Source organism: Pseudochaenichthys georgianus, chromosome 16, assembly GCF_902827115.2.
Source record: "Pseudochaenichthys georgianus chromosome 16, fPseGeo1.2, whole genome shotgun sequence".
In the NCBI taxonomy this organism is placed as follows: domain Eukaryota; kingdom Metazoa; phylum Chordata; class Actinopteri; order Perciformes; family Channichthyidae; genus Pseudochaenichthys; species Pseudochaenichthys georgianus.
Genome location: NC_047518.2, coordinates 27,078,945 through 27,106,304, shown reverse-complemented (window position 1 = coordinate 27,106,304; position 27,360 = coordinate 27,078,945). Strand labels below are relative to the sequence as shown.

At 41.8% G+C, this 27,360-nt stretch overlaps 3 protein-coding genes and 1 pseudogene across 4 annotated transcripts; 3 read left to right on the top strand and 1 right to left on the bottom strand.

Annotated features, from left to right (window-relative positions):
• Positions 1-346, top strand: part of LOC139435405 (FAST kinase domain-containing protein 4-like) — a 1,755-nt pseudogene extending 1,409 nt beyond the window's left edge.
• tbrg4 (transforming growth factor beta regulator 4) lies at positions 161-5,565 on the top strand. Of its 2 annotated transcripts, none has more exons than XM_071206152.1 (8): positions 161-370; positions 1,104-1,235; positions 1,329-1,439; positions 1,534-1,678; positions 2,574-2,816; positions 2,979-3,090; positions 3,232-3,346; positions 5,016-5,565. In XM_071206152.1, the coding sequence occupies exons 2-8, from the start codon at positions 1,116-1,118 to the stop codon at positions 5,115-5,117; spliced, it is 948 nt and encodes a 315-aa protein (XP_071062253.1). In that variant the 5' UTR covers positions 161-370; positions 1,104-1,115; the 3' UTR covers positions 5,118-5,565. The 2 variants fall into 2 exon arrangements, with proteins under 2 accessions (XP_071062253.1, XP_071062252.1); XM_071206151.1 differs by having other exon boundaries at positions 1,078-1,235.
• A 1,656-nt stretch (positions 5,566-7,221) lies between these two features.
• Positions 7,222-19,965, top strand: nacad (NAC alpha domain containing). The gene is made up of 10 exons (XM_034101734.2): positions 7,222-7,584; positions 10,900-11,180; positions 11,278-16,684; positions 16,992-17,240; positions 17,749-17,840; positions 18,437-18,505; positions 18,626-18,772; positions 18,857-18,991; positions 19,112-19,234; positions 19,819-19,965. Exons 1-10 carry the CDS (start codon positions 7,500-7,502, stop codon positions 19,831-19,833), a joined length of 6,603 nt encoding a protein of 2,200 aa, XP_033957625.1. The 5' UTR covers positions 7,222-7,499; the 3' UTR covers positions 19,834-19,965.
• A 611-nt stretch (positions 19,966-20,576) lies between these two features.
• On the bottom strand, positions 20,577-25,802 carry glipr2l (GLI pathogenesis-related 2, like). The gene is made up of 5 exons (XM_034101735.2): positions 25,369-25,802; positions 24,638-24,746; positions 23,232-23,335; positions 22,740-22,817; positions 20,577-21,533 (listed from the first exon to the last, which is right to left on the bottom strand). Exons 1-5 carry the CDS (start codon positions 25,379-25,381, stop codon positions 21,367-21,369), a joined length of 471 nt encoding a protein of 156 aa, XP_033957626.1. The 5' UTR covers positions 25,382-25,802; the 3' UTR covers positions 20,577-21,366.
• Between the last annotated feature and the right edge of the window lie 1,558 nt (positions 25,803-27,360).

The window sequence follows — 27,360 nt, the reverse complement described above, 5'->3', positions numbered from 1 at the left end:
GTATCAGCGTCAAAACATCATCTCAATCAACACTGCAGTAATGTCTAGTTAAACATGTTAACCTTTCCTTAACTACACTTACCAGGGACTTGACCATGATTGAAGTATGAGTATGAAATGTAAGCATTTCGATTTTGAAGGTTTGAGAATGACGGCATACCACAATGAAATATTTTGCATCTGTCTGTGTTGCAGGCTTTGGAGCTGGCAGAAGGCTTCTCAGCTGAAGAGATCCGCAGAGTTTGTTTATCTTTGGCAGCTCAGAGCCGCAGATCTGTGCCGCTGCTCAGAGCCTTGTCCTACCACCTTCTCCAGAAGCCCTCGTCAGATTTCACCACTCCACTGATACTGGACATGGCTTTTGCATACGGTAATAACATAGATTTTTGCATATCCATCAACAATGCATGCATGCATTAAGCAAATTGAGTGCCAGAATTAGCCAATGTTTATATTTAATCTGCAGTACCTGGCCGAGGTTTACAAAAGGCTCCCTGAAACACATCGGACAAAAAAGGAAATGGCATGCTAGATAAAAAGCTGCTTAAAATACACCAGAGCACACTTAAAAAATGTGGTCGAGCCAAAGTGCTGTACATATAATAAAAATAGCCTAGACACTTAACAGCAAATACAACAGCACAGATTGTTCAGAATATCAGTATGAGAAAAACGACACCCTCTATCCTTAGACCCTCACATCGTACAAGGAAAAACTTCCAGAGAAAACCCACTGAAAATAAAATGTATTAAAAATAATAAAAACAAACAAAATAAACAAAAGTTTAATCAAAAGCTTTTTTAAAAGAAAGGTTTTTAAGCCTTTCTTGAAGGCGTCAGTGGTCTGTGGAGTCCTCAGGTGGTTTGAGAGGGAATTCCACAGGCGAGGAGCAGCTGCACAGACATCTTGAATGACCCCCGGGAATATTCCAATATCTACGCTGGTCGTGGTTGCAAATATTCTCAAGAGTAAACAGCTTTATGTTTAGTGCATTTCAGAACAGATGAAAGCACTGTCTGCTCAGTATGATGCTGTATAATGCTAACACAAACAACTTTGTCTTTGCCATTCTGTAGGGAAGTTGAATTTTCACAATTCTCAGTTGTTTCAGCGAATGGCCTCCGAGTTGTTACCCAGAGTCCCTGAGCTCAGCCCTGCTGATGTCACTAGCTGTGCCAAATCACTGGGCTTTCTCAAATGGCTCAACATCCCTCTCTTTGAGGCCTTTGCTGAGGTGAGTCACCTTAGAATAACAGTCGATTTAGAATTGAAGTTAGAATTTTGTTTTACTATTTTCTCTCAGACTTATCACTGTTTCTTTTTTTAGCACTACACAGCAAACGATCAGAACTACACTACTCTCCAACTTAGTAACCTGCTCATGACTTTTGCCAGAGTGAGCTTCCAGACAAACAAAGGAGATGAGTTCTATAGCAAGGTACTCATCCTAACAAATGCTATCTGTTGACTGCCTATTGTCACTTCCACTTCTTTCCTGAATTTCTATGATTTGTATGCCATTTTGTGTAAAGGTTCACCCTGCGCTGGAGGGTGCTCTCTCCGGCCTGAAGGCCTTCATGCAGACGGACGTGGTTTGGGCTCTGTGTGTGCTGCAGCAGGCCAAGCCCCAGTACATCATCCCCCTCACACAACAGAATCTTATTACCAGACTATCAGGTAAAACACACAGCGTTGGGCATTATTTCTTATGTACTTATCTTTTATTTTTAAATATTGAATTTATAAATGCAGATACACGCTTTAAGCTCGGATGTATTTCAACATACATACTGTCAGCCGTTAATATCACCTGCTCCTCTGAACTAAGAGAGGCTGTTGAAAGTGTTCTAGGCCCCTGGTACAAATACATAACAATTTATTAGGCCAATGAGTGGGTGACATTATGTTTGAGACCACAGAAATGATTTAATTTGTGAATAAATGTTTTGACATCCTGAAATGTTTTGTCTTCTGTGGGCTGAATACCATCCTGGCTCAGCAGATGGCAGAGCAGCACTGATACATCTAGGGTTAGACAGTCACATTAATCCCATTGTATCGCTGAATGGCGGAATTGCATTGATTAATAAAACATACTTAAAGTGTTTTTGAAAAGCACCAATTAAATTATGAACCATCCAGATCTCTCAGGTCTTCAGGGACTGGTCAGCTTTCTGTCCCCAGAGTCAGAACTAAACATGGTAAAGCAGCGTTCAGTTATTATGCTCCAAATATCTGGAACAAACTCCCAGAAACCTGCAGGTCCGCTGCAACTCTGACTACTTTTAAATCCAGGCTAAAGACTTTTCTTTTTGTCGCTGCTTTTAATTGAACTATTCATATCTTAAACTGCACTGTAACTTTTATCCATGTATTTTTTCTTTTAATGTTTCTTTTATTATCTTTTCTTTTTAATGACTAATTTTAAATGCCATTTTCTTAATGTCTTTCATTTTTTGTAAAGCACTTTGAATTTCCTTGTGTTGAAATGTGCTATATAAATAAACTTTCCTTACCAATGTCATTGAGCAGGCAGCACTCATTCTCTTTCTGTTCTCTTTTCTGTCTCTAGATGGCAGTCCCGCTCGATGGGAGAACTACAAGCTGAAGCTGCTCCACATTGCAGCTACTCTCCAATTGGAGCATCCGGGTTCCTCAGACACGCCGCCCTCCCTGAGTGCCCTGTCTGTCTCGGACAGGAGCTCCCCCCCCTCCCCCGTGCAGAGGAGTCTAAGAGAGATTTTACAGAGTTTAGTGGGTGGGAAAACTGAGACCCTTCGCACTGGGGTCCAAACTATTTATGGATGGACTATTGGTAAGGGTAGCCCATGCATCATTACAGACACTTGTATAGACACATGTTGTGCCGTCAGTCCCTTTTTATTAGTTTCACACTTTTACACTGAAAGTAACATTTACAGTTATGTCATTAAATCAGTGAGGTTTTTTTACATCTGACATACCCTTCTCTCACTAGATGGTGAACTGGTAGTGGATTGTGACAACAAACCAATTGACCTGACGATGCTGAAAGCCCCTCATCTTCACAGTGGAGGAGGAGACAAGGTGTTATCTAAAGGGGAACACAGGTTAGTCATAGAGGAGAATCCTGTGGGCTTTGCTTGTTGAAGAAGTATTTTTGCCTTTTTACCTTTTTAAATGTTGCATCTGCTTTTTATTTCCTGTAGTAGTCTAACGTTTTTTTTGCTCTTTTTTTCCACACATTTTAGGCTTGCTTTCTTGGGTTGGGAATTTACAAACTTTTGCTCAAAGAGCAAAGACCTCCTAGGACATTTTGCCATGATGAAGCGGCATCTTCAGTTGGCTGGCTTCAACACAGTAGAGGTAGGGAGTCGCAGTGTTTGTGAATTTTTTCAAGTAACTCTCTTCTAACCATTCATATATAGGGATGGGTATTGTTAAGGTTTTAACAGTACTACTACTTTTAACGGTACTCTTATCGGTTCTTTTGAAGAAAAAAACAAGGTAAACTAACTAAACAAATTGTGAACAAAACTAACATTGCTTTTTATTTCAATTAAATAAATAATATTTCACATCAAAAGAAACAACAATGCTTTAACAAATCATATTAAATAATCTGATGACAGAACTGTAAACAGAATAGCTGAAACTTTAACAAAATAAATAACTCGGCTTCCTCTAATCATTAACCCATGTTTATATAATGTAGTTAACTCGGTGTGTCGCTGCTAGCATACATAACACCTGACGTGGAAACGTTATTCGTGGATGGGGCTACAGAGCTACTAGAAAGACAGTCGAACCCGGTGCATTTCTCCGTCTGGATGTGGTGCACTTTTGCAAGATGTTTAGATAGATTGCTCGTGTTACCGCCCTCACATGCTAAACTCTTATTGTGCTTTTGGTAACGAGCATTGTCCACATCGAGACGGGTAAAGTTGAACCAAACCTCGGAGCTCGTTCTTTCCGCCATCTCCTCGTGTGTGTGTGTGTGTGTGTGTGTGTGTGTGTGTGTGTGTGTGTGTGTGTGTGTGTGTGTGTGTGTGTGTGTGTGTGTGTGTGTGTGTGTGTGTGTGTGTGTGTGTGTGTGTGTGTGTGTGTGGTGTGGTGTGTGTGTGGCTGTGTGTGTGTCGTGTGTGTGTGTGTGTGTGTGTGTGTGTGTGTGTGTGTGTGTGTGTGTGTGTGTGTGTGTGAACTGCCCCGCCCCCTCGCAAGCAGGCGTGGGAGAGAGAGATCTCTCGTCTGGATTGGAAAGATCGAAAATACAAAAAATAATCATGGACGCATTTTGCAGTCTTTTTGCATATTAGAAACGGAGTTGGCGACACTAAAACTGCAATATAATGTTTGTGTAGCAATAATACATATGACATATATTTTTGACATGTCTTCAGTACCGATAAAAAGACCGATAACGTCGGAGCTTAACGGTACCAAGGTCTTTAATAATTCAGCCCCGGGGCCCGTTTAATACCGGGGCTCGGCACCCATCCCTATTCATATAGGGTCTCCTGATATAACAAACTCCATAATTCCAAAAGAACATTTCTGTTGTGTTGTGTTTGCTGTGTTATTGAATATTGTTCCAATGAATGGAGACTGAGAAGCAGCACTGCCACTTCTAGATCTGACAGTCGTAGGCTTTGCAAACAATAGACCCAAAGCTTTAGTAGAAATGAGTCAGGTGGGTTACGCTGCAGTCTTTTATATAAATAGAGCTCCTGCCGCAACTCTGTCTCATCTAGGCCAATCCAAGAGCTCTCTCTCATCGAGTACACTCTCCTTAGCCAATAGTGTCTTCACCTGCCTCCTATGTTTGCAATGTTGCAGGATCTGTTATCAGGGCAACTATGTCTACCTGAGACCAAGAAAGCAACACTGTCTGTTTTTAAATGCATCAATAAATATATGACTATAAGATACATTTTACAAGTGTGTTCTCTTAAGCACTCACTGATAATCGTAAGGTGGTTGCTCAGTAGCTCTTTAAAGAAATGTCTTTTAAATTATTCTGTTTGCCCTCTTTCAGGTGCCATATTATGAGTGGCAGGAGCTGAACACAGACCGGCAGAAAGTGGCATACCTTAAGGATAAAATGGGGAAGGCTGTAGCCGAGGACATGGCCAAGTGAACCCAACAATCATTTTAGCACATTTGCAGACTCAGATATATAAGAGCTTTCCCAATCAAGTGGGACCACAGAGAATATGTACGCCCACATTCACACTTCGAATGGAGCCGTATTGCAGAAATATTTTCAGAAAACCAAAATAATATTTTAACTCTGGTTCCCTTGGCAACTTGTGGGGCTTTCCCTGTTTCCATGGTGATGATAAGCAAGAGTTTAGGAGCCAGAGAGAGAGACGGAAATAAAACAGCAATGTCCTTCTGTAGGAATGTGATAATCAACAAAAAAGTATTTGCATCTGCAAGTGAAACAAAAGAGAAACTCCCAGGCCATTTGTAGAATGTTGGCCAACATATGGAGTTTATATCAGCATCTGAATAGATTGAAAAACATGGTTATCTCTGTGAATATGTGTCATATTGTGAAAGAATAAATTGTTTTATTATCATTAGGTTATGTTTTGTCTTTTAATTCTCACATGCATGCCTTGGGTTTAGATTCAGGAAGTTGCCAGATGTGCGTGACATTTTCATAGGGGCACAGTCAGGGGCCTGCTGTGTTGTGTTTGGTGTGACATTCAAATCTGTTGTGATCAATTTCCCATGTATCAGCTAGTGGCACACCTCTGGTCTACTGGTGTTTTTGACTGCATCAGTAATATTGGCAAACATTTATTAAATCTGCATACAGTGTTGCGATGAGAGGTTGTCTTCTCAGCTTTGCTAGCAAACTACTGTGATTTTTTTATTGTGCCACTTAGTTATTCTTGTACTGTATATTAGCTCAAAGTATGTTAAAATCACTAAATATAACAAGTTTAGGAGGTGGATAATATTGGACATGTTTCTTGTTTAATTTTCTTCAAGTCCTGTGTACAATTTGATACATTGAAATTGAAAAATAATTAAATATGTTTGAGCAACAGCCGTATTTTGAAGAAACAGCATGGGTACACTTCTCCGATAAATATTTTGCTGAAACTGTTTACACAACAACATGAGCAGCAGCACCCTGACATTAGAGTCTGTTTAATGGCAGAGGGAGGAAGACTGACAAATGCAAGCCGGGGAAAATAACTTAAACTGAGAGGGAGCCAACGAATAATACAAAGCCAAAGCAGCAAAAGAAGTTACAGGAAAAAACAAATATGAAAATGAATCATCACATGATCTGGGGCCATTGTACCTATTGATTGACTGATGACAAAAAGCTAAGCTAGCACTTCCAGTATTGAACTCATTGGTCATAGTATATCTCCTGTCTGATAATATAGCAGGGTGCAGGAACAGCCTGTACCCTTTTTATAGTACAATGGTGATGTATTACTACTCAATAAATCATATAAACAGTATTTTAATGTGTAACTAAAGATATTGCTCAAACGTACTGTTCCTGCTTTGGCTAAAATTGACGGCAGGTATATTCGTTGACCAAGCTATTTGACATTATCCAACAAAGCAGCACTTCTGCTGAGCTGGCAATTTTATCATGGGAATCATGGGTTTTAGGTTGCCATGGAAACTACCATTGCTGATTATTTAGCACAGTGCTGTCGCCCCCTCTCTCTTTTTATGTCTATTTTCCTCTGACTTTTTGATCTATGAAAGTAAATGACATAAGAGAGGGCTGGATATGTGAAGAAGAGCAGAGACAGATGCTATAGCTCGCCCTTGGGGGAAATGTCTCCATGTTGATTCCTTGGGGATGCAATCAGAGCAGGAGGCAGATGGCATAGTTAGCAGTACACTTCTAGGTTTTGCTTCTGCCCTTTTAATTGTCCATATTTTCTGTTTCTCTTTCTCCATGTTGGTTTTATTTTCCTTGAAGCCCCCTCCTTTGCTTGATGTCTCCATTGTCCTCTTGTTTTTGCAGTACTGGTCCTTTCCTTCAAGGTTGAGGGCAGCACTGAGAGTACAGCGGAAATCTGCTGACATCATCCCCCAAGATCCAGTCATCGAAGGAGAAGGAGGGGCAGGAAATAGGGAGGGAGGAAGGGAGGAGCTTAAATGTGGTCATGAAGAGAGGATACTGCAGTTCAGAATCTACACACACACATACTGTATATTCAGATGAACTGGATCATGAGACTCTAAAGCAAACGCCCCCATCAGCAGCATCACCGTGCTGCACCACAAATAGAGAGATTATACTCCATCTCTCACTCTGTCTATCTCATTCTGTCTCACACAAACACACACACATAGACAGACACGTGCTGCAGGGTAGATCTGAGTGTTGGTTCGCCAAGCATTCCGGTCCCCCCTCCCCTTCGTCTTCTTTCTCCATCTCCTCTCTCACTCTCTCACTCCCTCTTTCATTTCACCTTGTCTGTTCCGGCTCTGTGGTTTATTGTTGCGTCAGAACCAAAGAGAGCCAGCAAGAAGCATGCCGGGTGAGAGCTCTCACAGATCTGTCCCCACCGAGAAACATCCAGAGCAGGGAGCTGAGGAGACGGGGCTCCCTGGACCAGGTAGGACTGGGGTTGGGGATTGTGAAGGGAGAATGAGGTACTTTAGCATGCAGATGAAGACAGAGACAGGGACATTATTTGAGGAGAGAGGATGAGTGTTGAGCGAGTAGGAAGTGGTAAATAGATTGGTGCAGGAGGGGAGAGAGCTAGCAGGATAGAAAGGATACTGCGTTGGTGAAAGTAACACACTGTGATGTAAGCACTATCTGCTTGAAACTGTCATATGGGGTCATTCCTGTCCATCTGTTGACATGTGCAATCTGAGTAAGCTGTGATTCAGCTGCCTGTTAGCCTGCTCACTAAACCGCATGGTCTCCCCCTCCATTTCCCAGCTATTAGCATCCTTCCCTAACCCAAACTGTAAATCCCTGCCCAAGTGTATGTATTCTTTTAATCCCTATTAACAAACAACCTCTTGTCTAAATGATGGACTTCCAAAAGCCATGTCTATCTGCCCTCTCCCTGCACCTGTCCTCATCAGAACCCCAGGCCCATCTTCTTCCACTAAAACCCTGGGCTCTTTACCCCTAGTCGTCTTCCCGCTGCCCCATCTTTAGCCCTGGGGCCGCCCCATCCACATCTTCCCAGCAAATGTGAGAGCTGTAAGCGTAGAGTGGCTCATCCCCATCCCTTCCCCCAGCCTCAGCAGGAACATGACACAGCAGCATGGCAGCACTCTGTAGGAACCAACAAACGCAACCACACATGCACAAGAGCTTTTGTCACACATCTAATCAGTTATTGCTTGGTTGCTGCTGTGCTGTGTATCTGACATTGTGAAATCATGAAATAAGTGATTCCATACAAATGAGAGTAGAGAGCTAGATAATGTTGTGTCATTTAAAATGAGATGTTGGGACTTGGTAGGATTGTATTAGTATCCCCTAAATCACAGTCAGAGTGGGGTCAACATCATTGGAGCACAGTCTTGTGAATGTTGTTTCTCTTACAGTTAGTGTACACAATATAGTTATCATACTGTTGTGAACAACACAACTCATCGTCTCTTTTTTGCTGGAAATACTTTAAAGTGGGTTGCTTTTTTTTCTCAAAGATTCCTGCTTTCGCTTCATCATTACCCTGATCTTAATTTAGGCTCAGAATTATTTTAAGCTTTCTTGGCCTGAATTGGGGGGGGGGGGGCTTATAAGAGGATAATTTCTGACTAAAGAACATGGATCTTATTAAAAGAGAAGAAAAAGCAGATAAGTGTATTTGGCTGTCTCTTCTTCTAGGTTCAATCGGACCAGTAGTTGTAATAGAGGCTCCCTTTGGGGCTGGCAGGCCAGCGCTGCAGCCTCTGTGACGCAGCTCCAGTCTGCTCAGCCTGCTGTGGCCTGCTCATTGTACAGCAAGCCAGGTGCTCCATTTCACTGCATCCTCCCAGAGGAGACTTTTAGGTTGGGCCGGAGAGTAGGAGGAGACTCAGACACCCATATATTATTCACAGAATTGAATCTGCAGCTAAGAGACAGAGACTACGAATGCTATGCTAGCAGAAAAAAACCATCACTGGATTATTTAGCAGCCTACCGAAACAAAAGCTACAACAGTGCAGTTTTATGTGATTTCATTGCTATGTATATAAGGGAAACAAAATATAGTATTTCTGAATGTGTTCAATAGTAGTTGGTTTGATGAGTTTTCTATAAGTCAGACATAGATAAGTATGTTTTATTGATATGTGTATCTACATATGGTCACTAAAGCCATGCAGAATGAAAAAACAATTACTCATTTACTATATTAGACTGTGCTGTTCATGTAAGTGTAGTGCCGCTATTGGCTTTGTTGCATGCTATGCATCTTTCTGATTAGTGGCAGGTTTTAGTCGATGATGCATGACTCAGCAAACAAACAAACAAACAAACACACCTAGAGCTTATTATTGGGCAGCAATCAGGCAGGGCTGCTAAGTGCTGATGATTGCATCTGCCACCACAACAGGCAGGGCACAAGGGAGGAGATATTCTGTGTGCAGAGGAAAAAAGAACATGGAGGCGAGAGCAGGGAGCCGAGTCACAACCAATAGTGAAACAAGGAGAGGCAGCAGCATATTTTTAAAGTATATATATATATATATATATATATAGACATATATACCCAATGATGGAAGTATATATTAATGTATACAGAGATAATACGTCAAAGGTTTAGAGATAAATGGAGTGAAACAAAGGATGGGATACAGAACAGAGAGTGAATTAGTAAGTGATATCAAGGTTCCTGGCAGAGCAAGTGCGCGCGTGTGTGCGTGTGTGTGTGTGTGTGTGTGTGTGTGTGTGTGTGTGTGTGTGTGTGTGTGTGTGTGTGTGTGTGTGTGTGTGTGTGTGTGTGTGTGTGTGTGTGTGTGTGTGTTTGTAACTGGTACAGGGCTGAGCCACTTGTGTGTTGAAATGGCCAATCAGCATGTGGATTGAGGTCACAGTGGCAATGGCCCAGTTGAAAGCGTATGAAGGCTGTGTTCCTTTATGTAGAAACAGGCTTTATATTGCATCCTCAGGGATATTTCAGTGAATGTATAGTTTTGTGAGGTGGTAAATAATCAGGCATTTAAGAATCATGACGGATTAGCAGGGGAACTAAACAAATGAAAAATATGATTTTCTATCTTTTTTTTGTTTACTTCTTTTTGCTCATACACTAAACCCCCTCCAATCAACCTTGATCCCGTTTCTTTGATTCACTTAGACATTTTTCATCTCAGTGATTTCTCCATCCCTGATGACAGTTATGAAGATGATAGCATGGTCTAGTAGGAAAATAGGACGAAGAACGATGTAATTCAACAACAGTTCTTTTTGCCTCTGGCTAATTGTGCAAATGTGTATGTTGATACAGAGAAATATAAACTACGAGAGGTACATAAAGACATTGTCTGTACTGTACAGTAGCTTTGTTTTCCACTTACAGTTACTGTAAGTGAAATACTAAAAGAAGGTTTATCATTTTGTAACAATTTTCAAAAACACATCCATAGCAACCTGGCAATAGTCTTTCTTTTCAGATTTTTGTTTTGCACAATTTCCAGTGGCCTCGAAACACACAGAGCTGAGTTGTTCTGTTAATCTACTGACTGGAATTTTAGTGAAATGTGTTGGAGCTCTTCCTGAGAGTGTGCGAGAGGAAAAGTGAATGTCAACTGTAGAGAAGAAAAGTCTATTATTGGACATTAAAGAAGGTGTAGTCTTTCACATAATGTCTTTACTTTCTACAGTAGAAAATTACAATGAAACCTTAATACAAAAAAGTGTTCACAATTGCTCCTTCCTTTTATTGAAAATGTCGGTTTGCATTGCTTTATCTGTTTTTCAGACATGACCAGACACCTGTCCACTGACTCCACCCCTAGTGACAGTGGCTCCTCTCCTAGTGACAGTGGTTCTAGCCCTTCTCCCAGCACTCCTCAGAAGCTACTCCCATCATGCACCTCTCCATTTGGACCACGATTATTTCAAGCAACACCTAACTCATCTGGTACTCCAAGACCTCAACCTGAAGGCTCTGACCGTCGCAACACAGCCAGGATGTCTGGAAGGTTAGGTGGTCATGGACCATGTGGCCGCCATGTCCCTGTTAAGATGGAAAGGATCAAGGTGTGTGTTTTGCGTGTATGAGGATGTTTGCAATTTAAACATTTCATTTTTACACTGATATTAACTTTATTTTGCATGTATACTTTGTTACTCCCAGGTCTTGACTGGTTCTGAGGTGGAGAGTGACTATCAAGAGCCACATATCATTGATGCAAGGGTAGTGATGGGTCAAGAGACACTGCTCAAAACAACAGGGATCCAGAAAAGGAAACCCCTGGTTGAGCCAGCAGGTCAAGCTATCCCTTTGCCAGCTATTCCAAGATGTTCAGACAACCAGGCACAGGCAAAAGAGACCCAGCTGGAAACTAGCAAAGAGGAAAACCAAGTCCAAATCGCTCAGAAACAACAGGATCAACAAAAAGGACCTGTGAAGCCCCCAAATTCACTCCCTACCCCCCTTCAAAATCCCCTGTTCCCTTCTTCCTCCTCGCCAGATCCAATCAAAACAGAAGACAATTTGAAAGACAACCAGGAAGAGGGTCAAACCCTTGCTCAAGACGAAGTGACTTCCCTTTCTTTTTCTGAGCTGAGCTGTCCAGTTGCTTTGTCCTTCTCTGAGCCAGCTTATGCTGTTGACCCACTACGAGTGGGTGTGCCCTCATCTCTCGACCCTGACCTATACTATACAGCCCCTTCCACCCCAATCAAGATGAGCTCCCGTTCTTTGCACCTGAAACATCACTCATATCCTGGTTCTCCAGTCTGCCCACTGTCCCCTGGTTCTCCCTCTGACAGTGAGGACCTCTGTTCCCCTCTTACCTCTCCCTCTGGCTCTTATATCACGGCAGAAGGAGGCAGCTGGACCTCCTCCTACACATCTTCCACCTCTCCATCTACTTCTCCAAATCTGCTCCTCATAGAAGAAGCACAGGAAGCTCCGGCTTGCTTTGTGGGCTCCTTATCAGAGATCGGAGATGAAGTTGGGGAGGAAAAGGGACGAGTAGGTCCAGAACGTGAGGAGGAAAGGCGTGCAGACTTCTGCCTGTACCGTCCTGACGGTTTTGTAATGAATTCAAGGATAGGTATTACAGGGGCAGTGATCCCAGAAGAGGAAGAGTCTATAAAAGTGGACAAGATCAAGATTTCCAGAGACAGTTGTCGCCCTTGCTGGGTAACTGACGATGCATCTCCTATAAGGAGCAGTAGCAGCCGTAGCAGTGACTCCCAGGAGGATGGGGGGGAGTCTGAATGCTCACTGTGCCCACTGACAGAGGCTGGTGCAGGGAGAGCAGAGTACTCTAGAGCCATGCAAACAGAGTTGAAACTGCAATTGGAAACATGTATATCAGAGGAACATTATGGACAGATGGATGACGACCCAGAACTACCCTCAACTGCCTTTACTCCTGATACCGAGAGCATGACCATGGCCTCATCTAGCCTTAGCCCTGACTCACCTGTCAGCCCCCTGGATGCCTTTTGTCCTGGAGTCTTTGCTAGGTTCGGTCCCAGTTCTTTCATGCTCTCACAGGAAGAATGTGCTGATGGTATACCTGATGAAGATATTATGATCCCTGCCTCCCTCCTCTCCTTTCCCCTACACACCAGCCTTATCTTTAAGGCTGACTCAATGGAAATCACCCTCTTCCCGACAGAGGATGAGAATGATTTGGGGGAAAGTAATGACAGAAATGAAGGAAAAGATGTTAATGCTTATGCAGCTGGAGAGGAAGAGGCAGATGTTGAAGATGACGATGATGAAGAGGATGATGATGATTATGATTATGATTATGAAGAGGGTGATTGCATCATTAATGCTGCTGCTGGAGGTGTTGATGAACATAATGAACATGATGGCAGTGAGGAACATAATGAGGCAGGTGAGGAAGCCAAGGTGGAAGTTAAAGTAGTAGAAGGAACAGAAGAAGGAGAACAGGAAGAGGGTGATAAAAAGTGTGATTGCAAAGCAGTGGAAACTCCTATAGATGAGGACAGTTCAGCATCATTCCTTCATTCACTTTCAGAGACATCTATCAATGAGGGGTTGGACGAATCCTTCTGTTTCCAAGACGATACAGATGACTCATTAGACTCTGCTTCCTATAATGGGGAGGAAGATGAACGTTTATACAGCACTGAGAGGCATGCACAATCACTAGAACCCACAACAACGGACCCACTCGATCATTCTGAAGTTCCAACAGAACCTGAACAGGGGTCTAGCACTGGAACAGGACCTGCTGAACCTTTGAACACACAACTGAGCAGAGACAAACTCGTGGATCACCCCGAAACCACCTGTCTTTCTGAAGCTATTGCTCTGGATGAAGCTAAACCCCTTGAACTGCAGTCCGCTACTAAAATAGAATCTACCAGGGGAATAGATCAAACAAAAACTCACACGCAAGTCAGTAAAGACAAACCAGGCGATTGCCAGAAACCAACTAATCCTTCAGAATTGGTTTATTGTCAACCAGAGTCCTCCAGCAATCTGTACATGAGTGGTAGTGAGATTGAGATGATTGACATCTCTGGTCCGTCCAACCCTGTAGAGCCACCAAGAGAAAGCTCTTATTTGAATCTTTCCTCTACTTCTGTTCTTGCTCCAGCTGATGCTGTCGCTGAGTTCCACACCCTTCTTTCTTCTTCTTCTGCTGCTTCTGCTCAGGAGTCAACAGACCTTAACAGTTCAGTTCTTCTGGAAGTGGCTAAAGGAAATCCCCAGATTAAAGATAATGATTTGCAAGAGAGCAATGCTTTTTCAGGGGAGGAACCTACAGCAGAACCAGAAAGAGACTCTTTCAAATTGCTCATCAAGCCTCGCCATTGTCAGCCAGAAAGCCACAGGGCTGTAGGTGCAAGTAGATGTGTATTGTCAAAGTCTTTCTCCAATAAATCAGATGTAAGGCCAGAGGCATTATGTAGGACAATTATTCCCAGGGAGTCTGACACTGAGCTTGACCAGAGGAATGGGAATGCCTCTGCTGAGTACAAGAGTGTGGAGAGTAGAAGCATTGATTCTGCCACCAATGACTTGAATAAAGGTGTTCTTCTTCTCTCCTGCCCCAAAGACACAAGTCCCAGTCCCAGTAATATTCCTATCTCTGCCTGTCCAGAGGTAATCTCTGAACTTGCTGACAATCTGACCCCGTCCCCAAGTGACTCTGCCCATGAGAACCTGAGAGAAAACACCCTGAGTACTGACGAGGGAGTGCTGGGAGCGGTTGGATCCCCACACTCCCCCCTAGCCATCTCACCCAAAAGGGAAAACTCAGAAACAGACAGCCAGGGTGGGAGCAGGGAATTGCATGCTGGAGCTGGGGCATGGTGTAATGACAGGATGGGGCTGGGGTTCAGTCTAGGTTTAGGACCAGGGGCTGAGTTTAGTGTATGGGGAGCAGGAGAGTCTCTCTCCCTGTCTCTGGGGAAAAGGTATGAGTTAGAGGCAGAGGGTCTGTTAACATGTGCTCCAGAGGGCCAAAGTGCACAGACGCCCGTTGTCCCAAACATTATCAGTGGAGTGAGTGAACACTATGACAATGTTCTGGGTCCGGTTCTGGATGAGGAAGACAACAATAGCCTGTATGGAAAGAGGGACCAAATGGCGGAAGAAGAATTGGTAGGAGCCTCAGAGTCCAACTTGGCTTGCTGGAAATCCATTGAGGAAATCTCGGAAGCAGGCGGAGGGGAGGATGGAAGCTCCAGATTCCCAGAGGATGATGTCAGTAACCTAAATCCAGACAATGATAACACACTCACACAGATACAAGACGCTTGGACGAATTCTAACAACAATAATGATTCTGCGTTTGATTCTTTGGAAGTAGCAATGTGTGGAAGTCTGAATGCTCTATCCGAGGAAGTGAGACCTCAAAGTGTGAGTGTCAGTGTTAGAGACTCGGTGTCTAACATTCCTCTTGAGGAGATGCCACCTCAGGTGTCTGACACAAATCCAGGTAAAGGGGAACAAAAAGACAGCTCCATAAATCAAGCATCAAAAACAAGACAGAAACCAGAGGAAGGTGCCTGTAGCATCTCAGTTTCATCAGTTGAAACTCATGTGAAAGAGGCTGTAACAAATCAGCATCTCAGTGTACCAGATAAAGCCAGGTCAAGAAGTCTCACTAGTCCAGAGGTTCAGAAGATCAATCCGGAGAGTGGTACAGCATTTTCTTTGCCACGTGGATCATTTGGTTCCTTCACTCCTAAATGTAAATCCAATGATCCCAGACCACGTAAAACTTGTCAAGAAAAGATGGAAAATACAGGTTCTCAGCCAGGACCACAGATGGTGAAGCCTCAGACTGAAGGCCAAAGAAAAGACGATGTCAGTCCTGTGACAGACAGACTTGTTGATGAACCAAAGACTAAAGATGCCTTTACAGGACAGCAATGTGTTGTTAGTAACTCAGGGGACGAGGAAGAAAAAGCAAAGGAGAAAGCAAAAAAGAGAGGTGAGGAGAAAGACCAAAAGAACAAAAAGGAAAGTAAAACCTTTCCCGCACAGGATTGCCCAGAGCACCTTTTGTGTCCCACCCCTAAAGGGGAACTTTGCACAGATAAACCAATCGCTGCTAAGAAAGGGAGGAGAGGGAAGCAGAACAAAAACAAGGTATCCATGCCAAGCAGTCATGCTGACTTTAGCCCTGAATCTGTCGATGATCCAAAGAAAACTTATGTCCCATTAAATGCCACAGCAGATGGATGGTTAAAGGGGGCAGCGGACAATTCGAAAACTAAAAAGGGCCGAAAGGCAAACAGAAAATCTTCACCGTCGGACTTTCAACAAAGGACATCTGGGACAGAGAAAGCTACATTTGGTCCACAGATGCAGATGGATAACAGTCCCAGTCCTGATATCAGAAGTCCTATCGATGGACACTGCGATCCTAGCACACATACCCCAGACAACCTCAATGTTGTGTTGGCAATGAACCAAGAACTACAGCAGGAACAGGAAGTGCTTGATAACAGACCACTATCTGATCGTCAGAGAGGATTCACAGTAGATATTAATGACAACAACATCGATTCTGGCCATAGCCTACCTGCTCATGATACCTTATCATACTCTCTGACTCCACTGTCTTCCTCCCCATCTCCTGTTTCCTCTTCCTCCCCTCTACCATGTGCCTCAGCAGAGCCAGAAGATGATCTTCCCACACCTGTTCAGGAATCCCAACCTGTCCTATCAGCCCTGCATCAGCCTTCCCTGTCAAAATGTCACACCACCCCTACACTTTGCTGTACCTCAACCAAAACACAACAAACCCCTGATCCCCAATTTCTCCCTAACAACAACAACAACCTCAAAGAGGCCACTGTTGTCTTTTCTGCATCAACTACATCTACCACAAGTGTCTCTCCGCCATCATTCTCCACTGCCATGCTGTCAAGCTTGTCCCAGCCTACCCAGGAGTCATTTTTACCTGCTCCTGAGACTCTAGATTCAGCATGCGTGGCAGATTTGATTTCTCGTCCCCAGTCTCAGAACAATCTCAACATCCAGCCACACAAACAAATCAAGCAAGGTTGCCCGTGGAGCACACAAGACAGATTCAGAGGTGAGTATAGAAATTCACGCTTGTTTGATTGAAAGCACCTTGCACTACACACTGAGGAATCCTTCATCATTTTTGTAACAGTCAGTTTGGTAAACAGTAAAAGTTGGGATTTTTAAAACAATAAAAATGAATCACAATGCTTTATTCGTCTCACAGCAGGTAAAAAGGTACAGTGCAGATAAAAGGCAAAAGCGTAGACTAACATATTAAATAAAAAGGCAAGCACACGCTTATAAGAATCTATGTAAACAAGTCAAATGCAAGGTTCCTAATACAAATCTGATCAAGTATTGTTGTGCTCTGTAAGGTCCCAGCTTGGCCGAGGGGGAGACAGACAGTGAGGATGATTGTGGATTGCCTCGACGTGGTCACAGATCCCAGGCCAGAGGAGTGGCAGGAAACAGAAATGAGGCCATGTGGAGAGAGTCTGGTCCATCCAATCAGAGGGAAATGCAGCCTTTCTCTGCCCACCAGATGTCCAACAGACAGTCAGGCTGTCCAATCAACCACAGCCACAAGATTGCAGAAGAGTTCGACCTATCCTTCAAAAACAATTGTGAGTTTCTTCTGACCTCCTAAGGGAAATAAGGTTCAACACTAGGAATCCTCTTTAATACTTCAGCAATTCTTCTGTCACTTTATATATCTCTCATTTATTTCTACACTAGGTGATCCACAGTGTTCTATGTTACATATTAAAGGTGTTTGAATATCATTTGGTTAAATTGTACAGAACAGCTGTAGTTTTGCTTTGATGACAGATGATAACACAAGAGACGTAAATCTTCTGCATCATAGTTCACTGAAATAAAATTACATACTATGCAGATACGATATAATGTGTTTTCCATGGGATAATTACATTTCCTGATGTTGATTTGATGTTGATTAGATGAGTTTATGAATTTCTGTAATGAACACTCTTCATCAGCAAAGCATTAATGAGATAGAGTTACTAATGCCCTCATTACTCCGACAATGATGATTAGTTTCCATGGCATAAGGATATAATACACTTTATCTAAATGTACTTGAATTATTTTTAAATAAATGCTTTTCTGCAGGCTCTATATTGGCTTCCTGTAATGAGTCTGAGAGTGAGGGGTCAGTGCCTGAGCTGGAGGAGCCGGAGCCTCTGAGACCATCAGAGCCCCAGGTGAGACAGTTCATGCTGAAACCATCATTATTTTTTAATTTTAATCAACCCTAAATCAAATTTGTTTTTTCAAGATCTCGACATCATTATTTTAGAATCAGGAGGCAACTGTTGTTTAGACTTACAGACTAAAACCTACTAACTGTGTAATGTGGAGAAGATCTTGACTTCACAAACTAGTATTGAAGCTGAGAAAAATATGAAACAAAATGTGGCCTTCTATATTCAGGGAATCATTGTGTATAAGCATATGTTTGCATTACCCAGAGATAGTCTGCCTTTGGCCAGATTGCATTTTAAGTTCAGTTGATTACATTGAAAATGCCTTTCTTCATTTATCGATATGGCACATTATGGCTCTTATATATATGTATTTTTTGTACTTGAATCAAATTGTTGCTGTCACTGCTGTTATAACACATAGAATGCATAGCTTCCTGTGTGTGCAAGAGAAAACAAAACTGTATGGCATCAGCAAAATAGCAGTAGAAACCTAAAAATAAGACGAGTCAAATGTGATGACATTAGAAATATTAATGTATGAAGATGTTATAGAATATAAAAATATAGTAATAGATATTTGCTTTTTCTTTCAGTCTATTTCCTATGCAGATGAAGGGCTAAACCGGCCAAAGCAGAGCCGCAGTGAGAAGAAGGCCCGCAAGGTTGGATTCCTTACTGTATACAAATAAACAAATCAAGATGGAGGCTATATGACACCAGTGTTAAATGTATATAATTGTGTCCTTCTTGCTCCCTCTCTATACTGCTGTGTTTGTATGTAGGCTATGTCCAAACTTGGTCTGAAGCCGGTCCATGGTGTGACCAGGATCACCATTAGGAAGTCCAAGAGTATCTTGTTTGTCATCACCAGACCAGATGTGTTCAAAAGCCCCGCATCTGACATCTACATTGTGTTTGGAGAGGCAAAGGTTGGTCTTTCTTAAATTGGTCTTATTCAAGCTTTGATACATGTATTGGTTTGCCTCTCAACCTCTCCAATCCTCTCCTCTCAGATTGAGGACCTATCTCAGCAGGCTCACAAGGCAGCTGCAGAGAAATTCAAGGTGCCTGTGACCTCTTCTCCCTTGGCCCCACCTGTCCCTCCCAGCCTCACCATCAAAGAGGAGAGCGAAGAAGAGGAAGAAGAGGTACTTTCTGTCTCATTTCTTAGAAGTGTTCACACTATCAACTCTGTACACTATTTTATTTAGTTGTTAACTTCATCTCTCCATCTATCCCTCCCTATCTATATTTTCCCCCTACATCAGATGGATGATGGTGGTCTCGAGCAGAGGGATATCGAGCTGGTCATGGCTCAGGCCAATGTGTCACGCGCCAAGGCCGTCCGTGCACTGAAACACAACAATAATGACATTGTGAATGCTATCATGGTAAGGAGAAGGAGACAGAGGGAGTGAGAGAGAGGGAAGATTTAGAGGATGGAGGGAGGGCAGATGGTGAACAAAATAATGAGTCATAGCCAGTGCATGGAGGAGGAGGGATGGAGGACAGGAGAGCAGGGGACAAATGACGAGAAGAGTTTCTCCCCAGTAACTGAGCATCCTCCACAGTTCTGTAGGTCACCGGTGCAGTATCATGTCCACTAGGTGGCAGCATTTACTCACACTGAAATGACTGAGCTGTTGAAGTGACGCAGTAAAAAATTGTTCATGATGGGGCAAGAAGCAAGATAGAGCTGCATTAGTTCACTAGAAAAAGTTGATGAAGGGTGAAAACAGAGCCTCTCATTCTGACTTTCCCAGGTAATTGTATTTATTCAAGCAGAGTGACATGTAGAGTGTCTTATCTCTTCTTTTCAATAGCAGAGAATAGACAAAAAAATAAAGAGAAATAACTATAATTTAATAAAGAAAAATCAGTTGCACGTTTTGTTTCCGACGTAACCTTTTTATTCATGATGATAGGTTTTCTCCAACCACCTCATTCTCGATCTTTCTCTCCTTTTTCCATGCAGGAGCTGACCATGTGAGCGGTGAGAACGATTTTACTCCTGACCCCCCTCCTCCAGCCTATAAAGCCTAAACGCCACTGACTCTTCTGTATCGCTGCTACTGTATGTTGCATCCCCAATATCTGCTAAATAAAGTCTGTTCCAATGTGGGCTGTGACTGCATTGCAATATTAATTTCACTGAAGGGGTAGCAGTGTTATGTTTTGTTGAAACTTGTTTTTACAAACGGAGCAGTCAAGTCTTTCACATTCTTCAAATTCAAAAGGCATAGGATTAAAACTACCACCATTTTCAGTATTAGCACCTATACATCTGTACAAAAAATAGTTGACATATCATACATAAAACTATCAGTGGTTTAAAACGTTTTGATTTGAACAATGACACACGGGATTCAAATGTAAAAAAAAAAGCAACCTTAATCACAGAATTGGAACCTGCTCAATCAAACATAGTGACAACAATATAGGTAAACATGTAAATTAAATTCATCTTAATTGACTAACGTATTTAGTTTTATGCTCATATTTATGCTCATTTTAAGGGTTAACAAGCCTGTGTTTTCCTAAAATATGAGAAATTGAAAACACATAGAAGGCTTATTTTCTATATTTTTCTCAAACTCTACACGTGAAAAAAATATGGGTTGCTATTTCATTATGCCAAGGGTCAGGCAATAAGCAAGGAAAACCAGATTTCTAGTAATTGCTTTTTAAAGGAAAATGTGCTACTCATATTAAAAAAAGACTCTGCACTGCTAATTCTTTTTGGGATTATGCAAATCTCACAATGATTCAGACCTTTAATATAAACCTTGAAAACATTAATTCATTAATATGTATACAACTGCTTACATTTACTAAAGCGTTTCTATATTTATCATATTACTCAGTTAACATTTGCCAGCACTGTGTCAGACGGAGATCTCACATTTGGTTCTGTTTTTCTATCTTGTATAATGTCACACAGTACGGATGACACAAGAGTTCCCAGAGAAATGCTAAATGCATTTCTGACAGTTTATCAACTTTATTTTACAAAACTGGTTAGAGTACAAAACAAATGTACAAAGTAATGGCCATAACAAAAACTCGTACCACGCATGTTGAGTCATGATGTTAAATTACAAGCAATGACACCACAAGTAAATCAAAAAACATGTCCATTTAACTTGGTTTCCATTCTAACTCCAATGCAGATGTGAGGCTATAATGTTTATCAATGTGTGAAATGTTGGCATTAGTGAATGAAATACTTTCACTGGCAATGTTATTGAAATATAAACTGTCCACATAGTCACTTGAAATGTTTTGTTAGCAACGCCAAACAGTAGTGGTTCGTTCATTCTAAACACTATCATACAGGTCTCTTTCCAAATCATAAAAGTCATAGCTATTTTCATCTTTTAAATTCCACATTATGTTGGTATGGATCTCTACTAGGCAATAACTGGTGCTCTCCTGAGTGTCCTTCAGTGCAGGCACTTCAGATTCTTCTGGAAAAAGGAATAAATGCCTTTGGGCTTGAGTCAACTTTTGGGGCTAGGCATCATTAGGTGGTTGATTGAGCAGGGAGGACGTTGTTCTCAAAGTGTCCCTGGTTAGTGATATTCCCAGCGGGGAAGTATCTGGCCACCACAAAGGAAGAGCCGTCTGATGCAGTGGCCTTACCGACTCCCAGCTTATTACTGCTCTTCCACACCATTGCTGTGAAATGGCCTAGAATAAGACACAGAAAGACATTAAAGGCAGCAAAAGCAGGGGTGAAAAACTGACTGTTAGGACAGGGTAGAAGAAGCTAAGTGTGGTTCCTCTAAATATTTACAGACTAAGGAATTTTAGTTCCTCTTTCACTCATCAAATGCAAACCTCCCGAAGCTTACTTTTGATTCCTTTCTTCTGCTATACCAGGCAACTTTATATGAATCACTGTTACCAAGCTCCTACGTAGGAGTGATCTGCTTCATGCGTGATCAAGTTAAACAGACTCATGCACACTGGAGTCTGATGCAATGGGAAAACATCTGGGGGAATTAGGCCCGACTGGAAATGACATGTGAGCTGAGGAGTGATGCAGAGGACTGTGAATCCCCTCAGTTTCCCCATGGCTGCTCACTGAGTCAGACAGCCACACTCTGACTGAGGTGTGACATCAACAGGATATTTACATTGCCCATGGCTGGGATAACATAGCACAGAGAAAGAGAAACTGACAACAAGTAAATAGAATATATCAAGGAGAAACAGAGCCAGAAGTAGATTCATTGAGATAAATGCAAACAAAATATGTCAAGATGAAATGAAAACATGTTTTAGGGTAGTGTTTGATACAATGTGTTTGCAAAGATTAAGCACTTAGTCCTACATATGGAGATACAAAATACTGATGTTTAAATTAATATTTGCACACTCAGGTTTAACTGAGAATAACTGTTGTAATATTTAAAAATAAATGTTTCCCCCCCCTATTCTGTTAAATATTAAGTGTTTTTTTTTGTTTCAGCGCTTCTAAAAATGATTTCCCGTCCAGTATTGATTAATCTACTGACCTTTTTTCCTTCATTAGTTTTTGATTCATTTCTGGGATATTAGGCATCAGAACATTATTTAAAATGACACATTTAAAAGCCAAGTTTGGCATTGTTCTGAAGAATGGCTTGAACAATTAATCAATCATATAAATAATGGCTGACATTATCGAAAACTAAAGTAATAGTTTCAGTGTCGTACAAATGAAACTTTTCTACCCTAATGTTCATTGTTTCAGTGTATATTAATATCAGAACAGTTTTAATGACTACTTTAATTTTCCTGAATTTAAGATTAGTTAAATGCGTTGTTATGGTAAGGCAAGAGGAGGTTAGACACTGGCTGAAATATGAGAGAAAGTGATAAAGACAAACAGGCACTCGTGTAAAATCTCACCAGTGCCAGAGGAGAATCCAGGACGGTTGAAGTTGTACTGTTTCACTTCATCATACCAGCGGTCTGTGACATCTTTTCCTGCACGTACATGAAAAAAAGTGTAACTTAAAGAACAATTCAATCCCTTTTTTGTTGTGCATATTGATCAGAATGACAGCTATAGAAGTCTGCATCCTCGAGGAACAAATCTCGCTTGGCACATTTCAATGCTGCACTTTTTGTCACCCAGTGCAGCATTGTAGGAGATGTTTTATGAATCACACAGTCCTGCGCTGACATATTTCTGCAGTGAGTCATGGTGTCTGGGCTCTCAGTGCCAAGTGGAGGGGAAATAGATCCCAGCTGTTCACTCTCAGGGTATAACACTCTGCTTTAAGTCCCTTAGACTAAACCATTGTATGTAATGTATCGAGTGATGTGTTTCAGGAGGAGCACACAGAGTATCATGCAGTTTTATCAATAGCATGGTGAGTATTTATGTACTGTATGTACCTGATTGGTCATAGGAAGCCCACGCCAGGTTTTCTCCAAAGTTCCCTCTACTGGACTCTGCACTGTGTTTCAGGATCCGTGTGCTAGCCAGACTTTCAGCATAGCTGTTGACAGAATCAAAACAAGTTATGGATAGCACTGCTGAAATGGTCTTTTCCTGCAATATAATCCACTCTTGTCTCTGTGAGTAATGCCATATCCTTTAATCTCATCCCTTTTGAAGATTCAAGCTCCTCAGTAGTCTATAGTTTTTAAAGCTCACTGCTGTCCACCACCCTTCAAGATACACAGTGAAAAATCCTTCCCTCAGATGTTTAATCCAAGGAAAAATGAAAAGCCTACACTGAAACCAATTCCACTAAACATGGTTTTGGTAATTGGGTTGCTATTATTACTGTTCAAAAGCACATATTGGGATTATAGTATACTATTAGTTGCAGAATGACAAAGGAGTCACTTATAGGTCATATCAAAATGGTTAATGCAGTGACAGTATTTACTATAATTGACAAATTGTGATGTTGTGAAACAAAATTGTTTCTCTATTTTATCGATTGTATTGACAATCATGTGACTGCCATGTGACTTGTCATATGGATGTTCTCCTTCAAAAGAGTTAATGATGATTTTCTGATTAAACACAAGCTCCAGCTCTTTCCATATCGGTCTAATTAGCTTTCGAACGTATTTTTATTGAATTGAGTTATATTCATTAAACTTTATAGTAAATATAAACTTCATTTCTAAATCTACAGTGTCAGTATTGTCTTAACTATCTTCCTGAAAGAGTTGCATCATTTAGGAAGTCCTTTCGCAGAGGCCTGTTTACAGAGGGAGAAGTAAAAGCACCATTCATCTGTGCTGCGCTTTAAACTCTACTCAAAACTTAAATATTTACCACCATAGTTATTTTCAATACTGTTTTCAGCATAAACTGTATTCAACTGAGGTGTGCAACTGTTGTGCTTGTAATGTCAATGTACATTCCCATTACTCATGTATTATTCAACCTTTGTTTGACCAGATAACTGAGGTAAAATTCAAGAATAAAAATCTGGCCAAAATACCGTATCAGGTGAAATCCCTGATAAAAATCCCAGTTTGTTTAAAAAAATCTATGTTAACCTTTACACTATCAAGCATGCTCCAGGAAATCCCTCTAATAGATTGCCTCTATCTATCCTGACAGCACACAAGTTTGCATTTAATCAACACAATAAACTGTCAACATTACAGTACTGTATATTGTAATCACACTAAAAAATATCCTCAATGTCTTATTATATTAAGTGGTCATTTTATTTGACAGGCTGGAACTGTCACTGTTACCCAGAGCAGTCTGACAGTGACAGGTATGCGTAGTCCTTGCTAATTAGGTTTCTGATGTGATCTGTGCGTTAACCCACCGGGTGGCTTCTTTGCTCAACTTGCTGCTCAGCTTCAGTGAAGACGCCTGGTGTGTCTTCCTGAACTCATTATGGCACTGCAGCACCTCGTCAGAAAACTGCTTCGAGGCTGATGGACAGGGAGGAGAGAGACAGGAAGGTTAGACATCCAGAGAGAGAAATCTGACAAAGGAGACGTCATGATGCCTCATGAAGACTCGTGCACGGCTGCAGAATACTCAAGCTGAAATGTGGAGTCACCATCTGAAGACCTATACTGACCTCAGACAGTGAATACAACGCGATAACAGATGATGGAGTATAAAAACGTCATCCATACCCCCCCCCCTCTATGCCTGGTGCCTATCACTCACTGGCCTTTTCATAAATCCCACGATCTCTCAAGTGCTCACACAATAGGCACATTGAAACAGCCCCACAAAACAATACAAACACAAATGCTGCCTTACAGCATCTACTCAGCAAGATGAATGTTACTGCAAGTCAGGATCAGTTAAAGCCATTTTTAAATTGCACTGTAAGCATCATTGAAAAGGAAAAGAAGTAAGTCATTTATTTAGTAGTTTTGTATTTCCTCTGTGCTCTGTCCCATTTTTCAAACAGAGCATAGCTCACAAACACCTACAGTAAACAAGCTAGCCCACACACACACATTCATGGGGGCAAAGTTCTAACTCAGGCCAAATTGATACAATCAGAGTTAATATCCTCAGCGTGCTGTTTCCACTTACCTGACTTTCCCATGGTGCTGACACAGGAAGCCTTCAGTAAGATCTGCAGTCTTAGCACTGAACAAAAGCAGCCTCGCCTGTCTTGTTTTCTGTTCCTGCTCTCTTTCTCTGTTGCTTGTTCCCTCTCACTCTCTTCCTTTATTGCAGTCAAACACTGATGCCCTGAAACAGATGCCTTTATTTTGGGGCCTTTTCGTTAAGTCCTGTCTCATTCCATCTTGAAGTCACAGCAGTTGTGCAAAGTTCCCCTTTAGCTATTTATCTGAGCATACAGATCCTGATGTAACTTCCTTGTCAAATGTTGTTTCACATCATTGAGCTAAACCCGCCTGTCTCTCTTTAAGCCACACACCCTTAGTTCTATCTCGATATATCTGCTGGCCCTACGTCTATCTTTACGGCTCAGAGGAACACACCCACTCTTGTCTTTACATTCCCACAAACGAAAGGGGAGCCCCTGCAGACGTTGATGACATCATCTCTGTGAGACATATACCCATATATAGCTCTGAGATTCTCGTTTTCTGTAACTTTGTAACCGTGGACAAGAGAATGTTACTCATAGCAACTGTAACCAGGACAGTGGCTTTCCTGTCATGATGCAAAATTGTGAGGTGCCACAGTGGACAATATCAACCTTTGATACACACAGTTTGATACAGAGATACTCAGCTGGCTTTATCAGATAAAAGGAACAATTACTTTTTACCCATAACTTTTTAGGAGACATTCGAGGCTAAACAGGGGCAGGGCTTGTGCAAGCTCAACTTGGCACTCCGGCCGCAATTTGAGTATACGGCTCTTATTTCTGAACTGCTGTTTTGCTGAAAAATTCTTTCACTTTTGCTTATGCTCATCATAATTTGAAGGTGCTTTGGTCATAAAAATAGTAGGAGACTTTCCCCTTTCATCTTTCCGTTTCTACAGGAACTTCCAGATCCAACACATTCGATTATTAATGAGGGATCCTTTTATGTCCACCCAGGATGAAAAAGAAATGATTGAACAATTTGTCTAGTGGACACATAGGGAGAGGCAGAATCACCATTTATCATGCTGCACAACAGGTTTCTACTATTTAGAGGCTTCTCAATACTCAAATTTCCCCTCCTCGACTCCCCTCCTCGAGACTTAGTCCCGCCCACAGGAGATGCGAGCGGAGGACCGAGGAGGGGAACCGGGGAAAGAGGAGGGGAAGCAGCAGACGTTTAAAGAAATGAGAACTCCTCTCCTCTGAGCGGTCATATTAAAGCGACGTCCGTTCATTATTACGTGGCAACAGCTGCATCAGCTGTCGAGTGTTTTGTCATATTTTATAATCTCTGTTAGATCAGCTGAACATTGTTCCCCCACATATTTACCTTGAATTCATTGAGAGTGCGGTATAATGAGACAATAACAGGCTACAGATGCGGACACACACACACAAATATATTTATATAAATATATGCAATTTAAAGTATGAGAGCACTCTCATAATAACGTAACACAATCAGAGACTGGATATATCCCCCCCCCCCCTCTCTCTCTGGTCGCTGAAATGGGGAATTGAAATTACGGGCCAAAAGTTGTATTTGCAAGTATTAAAAGTAAGCAGAGGACACCAAACCAACTGAGACCTGTCTGTCCGCCGCATCTGCGCACACACTGTACCACACACACACCTACACACTGTACAGGACATACCTACACACTGTACCACACACACACACACACACACACACACACACACACACACACACACACACACACACACACACACACACACACACACACACACACACACACACACACACACACACACACACACACACACACACACACACCTACACACTGTACCATACACACCTAAGCTCCTAAAGCATAATCAGGCTACAGCCGTTGTGTATTTTAGTATGTGAAGCACTAAATGTTCTTAGAAAAATATCGACTCTTTGTTTGTATATATCTACTAAACTAAAGCAAATAAAGAGAGTAGGTCTGTTATACTGA